Raw genomic sequence first — 12,568 nt, forward strand, 5'->3', positions numbered from 1 at the left:
TGCTCCTGAACGGGGTTGCGGGGGCAATCACCAGTAATGGGGGTGATCCAGGAAGATTTCCAGAAGAGGTGGGATGGGAACTGGCCTTGAAGCATGGAGACGATTTGGGTAGGGTGGGAAGGGGAGAGCAAAGTGGAAGGTGAGTAGGGAAACGACATTTGTATTTAGCATTCCCACTACTTATCTGCCAGGCACTTGGTTAGTACATTGAGTACTTTTTATTATATTTACTTTTCCTGACAGCCTTGCTAGGTAGAAAACGATACCCCCGTTTTACAGATGAGAAAACTGAGGCTCAGGAAACTTAAGTGACTGAGATGAACTGGACAGCCTAATCTCTGAGCCTCCATGCTTTCAGTGTCTCTCTGCTGCCATATATATGAAACAGGTTTATTGAGATATAATTCACATACCATACAGTTTAGGTTGTACAGTTCAGTGGTTTGAGTATATTCACAGAGCTGTGCAACTATTACCACATCCAATTTTAGAACATTTGCATTACTCCAACAAAGAAGCTCCTCACCCCTTAGTTGCCATCCCTCAATACCCCCAGCCCTAGGTAACCACTAGTCTACTTTCTGTCTCTGTACATTTGCCTGTTCTGGACATTTCATATAAATGGCCTCATACAATGTATTGTCCTTGGTGACTGGCTTCTTTCACTTACCATAATGTTTTCAAGGCCTGTCTATGTTGTAGTATATATTGATACTTCATTTCTTTTTATTGCCAAGCAATATTCCTTTTTATGGATATAAACATTTTGCTTATCCATTCGTCTGTGGGTGGACACATGGGTTGTTTCCACTTTTTGGCTATTACGCATAATGCTGCTGTGAACATTCATGTGTACTGTTTTGTGTGGACACATGGTTTCATTTTTCCCAGGTATATACCCAGGAGTGGAATTGCTGGGTCATACAATAACTAGGTTTAACCATTCGAGGAACTGCCAGACTGTTCTCCACAGAGGCTTCCCTGCTACCTCTTAGACAGACCTGTCTTCAGAGTGACAGGATGGGGAAGAAGGTCAAACCACAAAGTCTGTGTGAATTGCCTGTTTTCAAAGAAGTAGACTATTATAAAGTACTCTTAAGACCCTGGCTTCGCCGTTGAGTCTGATGATCCTGGAGGGGCTTGTGGATCCTTCAGGGCCTCAAGCACACGGCTGTGAGTGCTGGTCATCAGAGCTCTGTCTTCTGCATTCCAGCTAGCAGGCTGTGCTGTTAGAGAAGGTGCTAGAATAAGCCGTTAGGTTCAGTGTGTGAGACTGGGACACAGTGTGTGTGTCCCAGTGTGATGAATGGTGATGAAGGCTCTTGGAGGAGGGACGGCAGGGTCTTGAGCCTGGCACAGGGGAGGCAGGTAAGGAGACAGAGGAGGCCGGGAGGAGAGACAGGGTCGCGTCTGTGGGGTTTGGGGCAAGTCCATGGGCAGCTGTGGCTGCTAACTCCGGTCTTTGTCCTTTGGCTGCAGACCTGGCCGAGTGCAAGCTGGTTTCCTTCCCCATTGGCATCTACAAGATCCTGCGAAATGTCACCGACCAGATCCACCTCATCACGCTGGCCAACAACGAGCTCAAGTCCCTCACCAGCAAGTTCATGACCACGTTCCGTCAGCTCCAAGGTAGGCCCTGGTCAGCTGAGGCCAGGAGGGCATGCTGACCCTCATCCTTCAGGCTCCGACCCTGTCTGGGGAATGTCACCAGGGCTAGTCCCCAGTCAGCTAGTCTCAGGAAATCATTCCCAAGGGGAGGCTCTAAGGGTGGACCTGTGTTCTCTGGAAATCTCTAAGTGCCACTCCTGCCTCTAGCTGACTGTGAATCAGATTGACTCATGGTCAAGGGTGTGGGTCCCGGAGTGATTCTCTTGTTTTGAACAGACCAGTAGGGTATTTGGGGTCCTGCAGCTCAGGAGTAGTTATTTTTCGGTAGACTTGAGCGAGCCCCCTTCTGACCGCCATGCCCCAACCCCCCTGCAACCTAGCATTGTTCTCCCATGTTGCTTTCTCAGTTCAGGAGTGACAGACGCCAGGGCTGTTGTTTCCTGTGCTGTGCACACGTACAGCAAGCAGACACGGGTGCTCGGCAGGGAGGTGGGCAGGAGGCTGGCAGGTTGAAATGGCTCCTCCAGGTAGACAAGCAGGCGGCAGTGCCCGCTCTCCACTCTCCAGGTAGCCCCTCCATCCTTCTGCAAGAGTCCACTGCCACTCTGTGACCCGTGGGATGGAGTTGCAGCCTGGGCGCTTGGTGTGTGTTCGTGAAATGGTGGGGTGGGAGAATTGGGGAGGGCACAGGGGGCACAGGGGAAGTGATTCCTGCCTTCTGGAATTCTCTGTCTGATAGGGGCCTGAAAGGAGTCTAAGAGCCTGTTTAGAGAAACCAATATGTAAAATGCTGATGGAACCTGCGGGACTTGAGGAGCATATTTCATGCAGCTTCCCACAGGAGGTGCGAGCGCTGGGTGGAATCAGGAGGGGAGGGGGGAGGGGTGAATTGGCAGACCCAGTCCAGGGAGAGGAAGCGGCTCTCGGACAGCGGCTCAGGAGGGAGCTACAGGCGGGACCTAGACTGGGCGCAAACACCAGGACAAGCAGGAGGGATTGGTCTGTGTTGTCGTTTCTGACCGAAGCTCACAAAGCTCATTGCGTTCGTGCCTAAAAAGCTAAAGTGCTTATGTTGGGGTGGAGGGGATCCCAGGGCAAGACGTGTTTCCCCAGGGGCACCTGTGGGTGCTTTTGACCAGGCTCACTTTTCCCGTCCTTCTTTTTCTGGTGGCTGCTTCTTTACACAGGTGAGACGGGTCCTCCCAGCTGCCGGGGCCCTTGGACCAGCAGCTCTCGGCCTGGCTGAAATTAGAATTAACTGAGGAGTTTTTCTACAAACAGCATTGCCTTGGCTCTACCCCAAGACCAGTTGAATCAGAATGTCTGGGTGTGGGCCTGGGCCTAGGCATCTGTTAACATCAATATCAGTCGTTCTAAAGTGCCGGCAGTCAAGATTGAGACCATAGTTCAGGGGTTATAAACACCAACGCCTAAGAGACTAGCATGTAGGTAATGAGTGACTCAGATTGGGCATGGGACAAGAGGGAGTGGTGGGGACTGTGGCCCCTGGTACGTGCCCTACTCAGCTTCTGCCAGACGTGCCACGGGTTTGTTCTGGTAGTTTTATTCAATTGAAGCTGGAAAGGTGGATATTTATGTAAATTTTATCCATTTTTACTTAATTTTTATTTTAATCTGGAAGCCAATAGAACACATTTTGCAAGCTAGACTTAGCCTGTGGGCCACCAGTTGGGAGAATCTCCCATAAAATATTAGAGCTGTCACTGCCATCTCACCTCACGGGTGGAGAAGGAAGGTCAGGGCGAGAAGGCACTTGTCCAGGCTGTCAGAGCCGTACACCCAGGTCACCCACCCTGAAGCCAGGGCTACCTTTCCAGGCCACCTGCATGAGCCCAAGGGCCTGGAGAGGACTTGACATGGCAGTGCCTTGTGGGATAAGTAAGTAAGCCGTCTCCAGGGACACAGCAGCGAGTGTGGGAGAAACACACTTAGGGCCCCTGGATTCGTGATGCATCATGATACCCTTCCATCAGAAGTCTGTTCAAGAATGCCGTTTGAACCCCCTCCTGTGCTCTGGTGGCTCCTGGCTCCCCCCACGCCACCTCCGATTACAAAGGCAAGGCTGCCATGTGCCCAGTAATTGGATTTCACAGAGGCAGCCGTGGACGAGGTTGGTGACCAGGCAAGGAGGGGCTGGAGCTGAGAGACCCACCTGTCTCTGGACCCCAGCCTTTGTTGTGGTTTCTCTTTCAAGTAAAAAAACCCTCTCCTTTTATGTGTGAAGAGGAGACTGGAATAGGCTGTGCTGGGCTCCGCACTGCCTGCTAGCGTCGTCTTCTGGATTCTTGACAGAGCGGGTGGGCTGCCTTGGTGCTGGGGAGAGAGCCACCTGCTTGCTCCCTGCCTGCCAAGTTGTCTCCTGTGGGTACCCTGGGGACTTTCTGCTGCTGGGGTCACGGCCGCCTCAGAGTTGGGTGGTCTTTAATTACATCCCCTTGATATCCTTCACCCGTCTTATGGCGGGAAAAATGGAATCTGTCGAAAGGGCACATCGGTTCTGCGGAGAGTGGATCCTGAGGTCTGGCTGTGGCTCCTCTGGCCCCTCTCCTCCTGTGTTCCCATCTCCCCACTTCCTCCAGATGCAAGTCATTCAGCTCTTCCTATTGAGTGTGTCCTGGGCCTGCCAGGCCAGAGGTGTGTAAGACACACCTGCAGAAATAGACAAAGACCACCCAAATGAGAACCAGCAGAGGCTGTTCATTCAGAGTTTGCTCTAGCCAGGGAGTCAGCCACTGTCACTTGCATTTGGCAGAGACTCAAAGGCAGGCAGAGGAATGGGAAAGCTTCGTAGTGGATGAAAGGGAGAAGGCTTCAGGTGGGCCTGATGGCAGGCTATTGGCCTGGGGAAGCTGGAGGCGGGCGGGCCAGCCAGCAGCAGGGCATCCTATGGGATTGGTTAGGATGCGCATCTGGCTGTCTCTGGTTGGTCCTGAGTGGGATGTTGGGACAAAAATTTAGGGAAACTGTCAGTTAGTAATCAAGTCCCAGCCATTTGGGGCCAACTGTTACAGGGGGTATTCTTTGGCTTCCAGGATTTTCGATGGAGATAGTAGTCTGACTTCCTACAAGCCTGACTTACAGAAGACTAGCTTCCTGGGCTGGCTGCTTTACTAATGGTTTGTTTTCTTGGGCAGGATGCTTCAGGTTATGAGTCCCAGTTCTATTTTTATACTTGGTCTGGCCATCGTCTGTGTGTATATTCAGTCTCTCACAGCCTGCCTTTCAACTCAATTCATTAGTTCATCCTGAGCGTCTGTTTAGGGCCGGCGTGAGCATGAACAGGTAATAACAGGAAAGCCCAAATTCGCTGGGCACTTAGCCCCCGCCAGCTCCACACTGAGGGTTTTACACACATCATCTCATCTAATCCTCATAGCACCGACGTCTGGGAAGGATAAGGAAACCAAGACCTAGACCTGGTCCTTGAGGAGCCCACAGTCTCTCAGGGAGGCAGGTGTAGGAGCAGACAACCACTTTATAATGTGAGGGCACATTTACTAAAAGTCTGGTGACTCTGTGAGGTCAGTCCTCTTACTATCTTTGTTTTACATGAGGAAACTGCAGCACAGAGAGCTTAAGTGACTTGCCTGAGGTCACACAGTGAGAGAGAATAGGGTCAGGACTGGGGGTCCAGATCCAGAGCTCCTTTATAAACTACTAATGGGAGTGAAGTGTACGCACACTTTTGCAACTTGCCCCTTTTACTTAGCAATATATTTTAGGAACTGGTTCACGTTGGTAGAGTGAGAGCCACCTATCCTTTTCATGGGGGCAGAATGGCTAACACTTCATTTTAGTCTGTCCCAGACTCCTCGGTTAGAAGAGTTTTCTCACCCCTTCCCTCTGTCCACCCAAGGAGTGGATGTGGCTTTCGGAAACTTCACTTCTTTCCCCTCTGTTCCCCGTGGGCAGCAACTGTCTCTGTGTGAAGAGCCTGCAGTGCTGAGTATGGGCCACTTGAAGGACAATTGTTCCACGTGACCCACTGACTCTGCCCTGCAGGAGGGCCCTTGCAGGTGGGAAAGTAATTGCTCATTGATGCAGTGTCGCAGCCAAGGTGCTGATTGACCCTCAGTGGGCAGGTATTTTTGGAGTTGGCACATTCCTTTGCTACCAGGCTGCGTAATTACTGCAGGCCAGCCTCATCTGTCCCTTAATGTAATCAGCTGGCCTTGTCTCTCCGCTGGGGTCAGTCTGAGGCCTCTGAGTCAGCCCTGACAATTGTCCAAGATAAGGATGATGAGGAAGTAATAAGGGGAACTTGGGGAAGGAGAGATCCATTTAGCAGACTCCAGAAACCACAGTTCAGAAGGGATAATAAATAAGGGGATGTCATGCCTGGCTGCTGTCAGGCTGGGGACAGTCCTGGGAGTGGGATGGAGTAAGGTCTTCTCCCAGAGACCCTGTCCATCCTGGGAGCCTAGGTTGTTTGACTCTGAACCTTGGTGTAAGAGGGCAGGAAGAAACATCTGGAGCTCCCCTAATACAGCCACACACACCCCCCTCTGCCCTGCGACAAGAGGGCAGTGAGACCCTGGGCATAATTGTGAAAGTCTGATTGACTTTCCTCCAAGCCATATGTCCCAGCGGCATCTACCTTCTCTTATTTTATCTTTTGATTCCTGCCTTTAATTATAGCTTTCAGGGTTTTTTTCCACAAAAAGCTCCATAATCCAGTAATTAAGTCTCATAGATCTTGTACCCCTCTAACAGAAACAGTGCTTTTACTTTTCAAAGATTATCCTTTTCGTGTTCAAGCATAGGGCTGAGCGTGTAGTGGGTGCTTAATACATATCTGTATTGTGCAGCACGTCCTGCTTTTCACGACACTCTCAACTCATTCTCACAGCCCTGCTGTAAATGGGCAGGGAGGACCTTCTCATGGAGGCTGTCCAGGGAGAGGATGGGCCCAAGGACACATGATGAGTTAGATCAGAACCAGGTCATCCTGGTTTTTCCCCCATCATTCATTCACCACTAAATAAGCAGGGATTTGCTGAGTATCTACTCCGAGGACAGGTGCTGCAGGGATTAGAGGTGCAAAACCGGAAAAAGCAGGTGGCCGGAATGGCCCACTTCTCTTGGGGAGGCTGGCTGGGGTTCACATCCTGGTTTGGAGGTTGGGAGAGGAAGGTCAGATTAACTGGGGGAGAGGTTGGGGTTTGTGTGACCTTAGGCAAGTTATTTCATCTCTCTGTAAATTGGAGGTAATGGGTTATAGTAAAATTAAAATGATGATTGCGTGTAAACTCCAGAGAACAAGCACCTGGAGCCATAGTGCCGCTCATTAGATGTTAGCCATTATTATTCGTCTTTGGTCTAAGCCCCAGACCCAGCACGGCTGGGTATCAGTTGACACTGCCTTTCCAGAGCAGATCTGGGCTCCCTTTGAAGCTCAGTAATGGAAAGCTCTCCCTTCCTTCCCAATTTCAACACGGCCCCTCTGATTACCCTAATGCAGTCAAGGAGCTGAACACCAAGGGTGCAAGCCTTGCCTGCCCAGCCATGACTCCCTCTGCGCCTTTTGCTTCTCAGAAGTGCTTCTGAGCTGGGGACGAGGCCGCCTTTCAGGCAGGTTCAGCTCCTCCTCCTTGCAGCTGAGCATCTCCTTAGAGCCTGCTGCTGAAGAAGGGCTGGACTTCCGAGAGCAGCCTTCCCTGGGAAACGAGATGCTGGGCAGGGGCATGATTTTGTATCCGCAAGTCTCAATCTTGAGAGTAGTGATCTCCAGAGAAGGATACACAAAGCAATGACTTGGAAAGCTGCCTCAGCTTTACTGAGTAAAAAAAGCAGTTCTCAAAAGAGTATATAGTCTATGATTCCATTTGTTTTTTAAAAACAATATCCGTCCATCCATCCATCCATAAGCATGTACATAGAAAAATATAGAAGAATGAATACCAAACAACAATGGTTCTGGGGGGGGAAAACACGCAGGATTTTCATTTTCCTGTATTCCATATTTTTGTGATGTCTCTGTTTTTACAGTGAGCATGCATTGCTTTTATAAGTAGAAAATGCATTTAAAGTGAAACAAACTGCATCAGTCAGGATAGGCCAGTTTTACATTAGGAACAAATAATTTCAAATCTCAGTGGCTTCAAAAAACAAAATCTTGTATTTACAGTTGGGATGGCATTGGGTTTCTGTTATGGTTATTGGCACTGTTCACGTGCCTGAGGGCTAGGCGACCTGCTGCCTTCAGTGGTGATGGAGGACTGGACCTGAATTTTCTCAAGAAGATAACTCAGCACAAACAAGGCCCAGGAGGGCTATGCACAGAGTGGGGAAAATATTAAATCAGTGAAAACAAAAATCTCCCTTGGTGATAACAAATTTCGGCAAGAGCATCTAATTTTAAGCAGCGCATCTTTCTGAAGCTTCTCCAAGACAAACCAGCTGCAAACATTGTCCATGGTAGCTAGCTGAGCAGCCTTGTGTGTGTCAGGGTGTGGAGAATCAGTAAGTGGCATGGATAAAATTGCGGACCTGGGAGCCACACTGGCCTGAGGTCAGAACCTGGCTCTGCCATTTCTAATGTCCTGATCTGTAAAACGGGATCCATTCTACGCAACTTCAGTGGGTCATCGTAAGGATTAAGTTGAGGTAAAACATGGTTAAACACTGAAAGGAGGGTACTAGCGTGTGGTGGGTGCTCAAGAGGGTTTACTCTCTCTGTCATTCTGTAGCAGGTCCCCCGTGTAGTCGTGTCCAGACCCTGCCTGCTCCTCCCGAGAACACTGACCTGAGGAATCCAGACAGAGCTTGTCAGGAGGATCCATTGTACTTTTGGGATGGACCACCTAGTGAGCAAATAGTCTGTAATGTGATAGGAGTGAAAGTTGCCCTTTTCCAGAATGGGGTCCAACCAGATGGAATCAAGCCGGAAAGTCATGAGGGGCAAAAGAGCTCCAGAAGAAGAGTCCGCTGTTCAGAGTGGTTCTTGAGCCAAACACTTCTGGAGCAGGAATGCCTTGTTTGGCTTGGACTTTTAATTAACCTCACTGGGCGAGGGAGCAGTCTTGGCTTTCTGACACCTGGGGTGTCAGAAGGTAGTGAGTTGACGCTGGTTTGTAAAGCTTGGAAGATTAAGTCTCCCATGGGTCCGTCAGGCTCTGAGCCTGGGCAGAAAGGGTCCCTGCCCTCCTGCTTCTCCCTCAACCCTGAGAGGAGTGGATGTGATCATACAAAAGCCTCAGGATAATGTTCATTGTAGCCTCACACAAGGGCAGGAGATTTGCAGAGCCTTTGAGTCATGAATGCAGCAAGACAGAGACATATAGAAAAGCTATTGAACAGCAGGGAAAGAAACCTGGGAGGCCACACTGAGCTTTCATTAAAATGATAGCAGTTAGATGAAAAGCTTTTCTGTTTCCCAACTGTGGAGATGCCCCCCGGCTGATTCCAGGCACATCTCCCCAGCAAGATGTGCAGACTGGGCTTCACATGGAAGTGTTTTCGGCCTCCCCCAGAGACTCTGCTTCCTGAAGGTTCCACCCAGCCCTGCCCTGATGTTGGTGTCTGGATGGACCCCTCCCCAGCCCCACTTTCCTGAGGAAATGGGACTGTCATTCCATTCCCCACTTCCCTCCCTTATCTGTGAATCTCAGGGAACATGGGGAACTGCTAGGTGCGTGTGCCCTGAGGCAGGTTACTTGACCTCTGTGAGCCTCAGTGCTCTCATCCATAAATTGGGAGAGAAATTTGTTGGGAGGATTATATGAGATTTCATGAACGACTAATACATTGCCTGGGACATAGCATCACTCGTTAAATATTCACACCTGCCTCTCCTGTTGCCTCTGTCACCAGCCCCTTTGTCCCATGTTTTGTGACCAGCATCGAGTCATCCAGGTCATCCCAATCCTGGCTTCCCTGCCACCTGGTGGTGTGATCTTGGGCAAATTGCTTAACCTCTCTGAGCCACCATTTCTGGTTCTGTCAAATGGAGCAGAATAAGACAAATCTCGCAGAGCTGTTCTGAGGATCAGATGAGACACTTAGCATCAGCTCCTGGCGGTGTGTGGGACTCAGAGTAGGCCCCCCCCAAAAAGAAAAAGAGAGCTCTTGTTACTACTTCTTTATGGGGTGCAGAACCATGCAGGAGTCCAGCAAGATGATGTTGTGTGACTTCTCCTGTGATGTGTCTCTTTGCTCGAGATCATCCCGGAGGACGTTCCAGGGCAGCCAGGGCACGGACCCAGGTGTGAGTGCTGGACCTGCAGGAGCAGAGAGCTGCAGGGGCCTGATCACAAAGGGCCTTGATTGCCTAGGGAGGAGGCCTTGGGGAGCCACTGAAGGTTCGTGAGCTCAGGGCTGCGCTCATGAGGTTAAATAGGTCCCACTGTGCAGCGTTGATTGGAGAGGGGCTGGAGGCAGGAAGCCAGGGAGGAGGCTGCCAGAGTGGTCCAGGTCAGAGGGACCGCTTCTGTCCTAAGGATGTGTTTGGGGGGAACAAAATCGAGAGGCAAGCCTGATTGAGCTGCAGTAAGGAAAGCCTCTCTGGTCATTCTGGATGCCTCAGTTCAAGGATGTGATGGTCCCTAAACCAGCCTTAGGAATGACCCCAGATGTGCCACCCTGAGCAGGGGTGAGAGACCTCTGCTGGGCAGAGCCTTCCATTCGAAAGCCAACAGCAGGGAGCCCAGCTGGAATGATGGGTGGCAGTGGTAGGGGTTACCCCTCCTGTTGCATTAATACGGAGTTCGCCCCTTGGGGGGCTTCCTTCCTTGCCGCCTTCCTGGCCCAGGAGGCCAGCAGTCACTGTGGTCTCTGGGTTGCTCCCCTTCCCCCTCTCCTTACTCTTCCTCCCCACCTGGCAGAGCTCCACCTGGAAGGGAACTTCCTGCAGGACCTCCCCAACGAGGTCAGCACCCTACGGCACCTCAAAGCCATCGACCTGTCCCGGAACCAGTTCCACGACTTCCCTGAGCAGCTCACCACCCTGCCTGCGCTGGAGACCATCAATCTGGAGGAGAACGAGATCGTGGGTGAGTGGACCCAGCCCACCAGGCCCCTCACCTCCCTGTATCTGCAGAGCCTCCCCTGAGCTCCCTTTCCTGAGTGAGGTTCACAGGGCCTCACAGGGCACAAGGTGTGGGCCTCTGGACTCAGAATTTCATAGACAAGAGCGCAAGGTTGTGCTTTCTGGTCTGAGATTCCCGAGTACAGGGCACTGAGCCTAGGAAGGTAACCATTACGAGGCCCTGCCACCTGCCGGGGGCCAGGTCAGACACTTGCTTTCACCTGGCAGGTAGGAGGTCTTGGCTTTCCCCACAGCGAGCCCTGAACTGGCTGGGCCACCTTGTGCCACAGGCTCTCCCTCTCGCGTCGCCATCTGCCGGCCTCAGCTGCCTCTGCGACCCTTCAGCTGGGACCCTCTATGCATTGACTCCTGGCAGAGTCCCCGACTCTCCCTCCCTGGCGTCACAGTGAGCTCTTTGCCATTATTAAGCAGGAGCCACTAGGCAAAGGTGTTCAGAACAGTGTCTCTGTGCCTTCCAGTACAGATATGCTCCCCCCAGGGAACCAGAGGGTCTTCCCGTCTGGGTTGGAGACGTGCCTCCTGCAAACAGCAGATCCCAGCGAGCTGGGATCCTCTGAGGTGGAGGAGGGGTTCCTTTCTTCCTTTTGTAGCAGTTACACGCCTGTCGGTCTCATCAGGACCTGAGCACCTCTGCAACTGCTGTCTGACCTCCCCAGAGAGAGCCCGGCACTCACAGGGTCCTTTTGCGCTCCTCCTCCTCGGCTCCTTCTGCAGCTGCCTTGGGGGGCTCTGGAAGCCCATCTCCAGCCCCATTTCGTCCTCTCTCACGTTGCCTCTAATGTTGATGGTTAATAATAACCCCCTTCAATTATGCTTTTATTTTCGTAAGCTCTTTCACAGCCATTATGCCATTTGATTAAAAGGAAGAGGTCTCTAGTGGTTTGGAGCTGCTTGATGAAGAGCAGCCTGCCTTGTGCGCCGGCGAGCGTCCCTTCTATCGGGGCTGCTGCCTGCAGGGCCCTGGGCCTGGCTGAGTGGGAGGTGGGACCAGCTAAGCTCTGAACTTCTGGGTCCATCCTTTTAGAGATGAGTAAACTGAGGCTCAGGGAGGTTATGAGAGAGCATTGGGTGGCACAGTGAGACCACAGAAGTGCCAGGATAAGAATACATGATTCTAAAACTCAGCCCTGTGCCTGGAGTGGGGTTCCCTTGCCTGGCCTCTGGGAAGGCCCTGGGGGTGGGCTCTGGGTCAGTCTTGCCTCCCAAGACCAGGATCACTGAGTGGCTGGCCCCTGCGTTGGCCCGCCTGGTCACTTGGGCCCTTGTTCTGTCTTTAACCGGAAGGAGCATGCCCAGAAGTGCCTTTTCACTGCGCAGTTCTTCCTCCTGTGCTGTCCTGACCACCCGGGGTCTCGCCCTGAGCTCTTCATTCGCAGCCAGGCTCTCCTTGCTGGGCCCTTCCTCCTCCGCCTCTTGTTCTTTGAGGCCATTCCTGATGCCTCCACCTCCTTCTGCTGCTTATCTAAATGGGGCAGTAACCAAGCAGGGGCTACTTCAGGCTGATACCAAGACCAGAGCTGGGTGGGTAGCTGCAGGCAGGCAGGTCAGGACAAGTATTGGCCATTGGCTTCCCCACTTCCTAACTGCAGCTTTGAAAGACTCACATCCCCTTCTCTGAGCTTCAGCTCTTCTCAGCTTTCAAATGGAGGTTCTCCCCACCCTCCCCAACCCCCCACCCCAGAAGGTGGCTTCCCCGCACCCCCAGCCGGGGAACTGGGTGAGTGGTCTATGCTGGCTGCAGTACAAGAGGTGACTCTCCCCAAAGTGGGAAGTGCAGGGTGGCACAGATTCCCTCATCTTTCCCCTCCCACAAGGCTGACAACACTCCTTAGCAGCAACAGCTCCCAGAGCAGAGATCGGCTGTTTTGACTTCTTCTTTTGTACACGTATCTC

General features: G+C 51.8%; 1 protein-coding gene across 1 annotated transcript in view; it reads left to right on the forward strand.

Moving 5' to 3' along the window:
* The window catches only part of LRRC20 (leucine rich repeat containing 20), a 63,018-nt gene that overhangs the window by 32,006 nt on the left and 18,444 nt on the right, over positions 1-12,568 (forward strand). Inside the window, exons 3-4 of the mRNA XM_059900340.1 lie at positions 1,480-1,629; positions 10,452-10,619. Coding sequence (XP_059756323.1) covers positions 1,480-1,629; positions 10,452-10,619 — 318 coding nt within the window. The remainder of the gene's footprint in view (positions 1-1,479; positions 1,630-10,451; positions 10,620-12,568) is intronic.

The sequence above is a fragment of the Balaenoptera ricei genome, chromosome 16 (assembly GCF_028023285.1).
Source record: "Balaenoptera ricei isolate mBalRic1 chromosome 16, mBalRic1.hap2, whole genome shotgun sequence".
Classification (NCBI taxonomy): domain Eukaryota; kingdom Metazoa; phylum Chordata; class Mammalia; order Artiodactyla; family Balaenopteridae; genus Balaenoptera; species Balaenoptera ricei.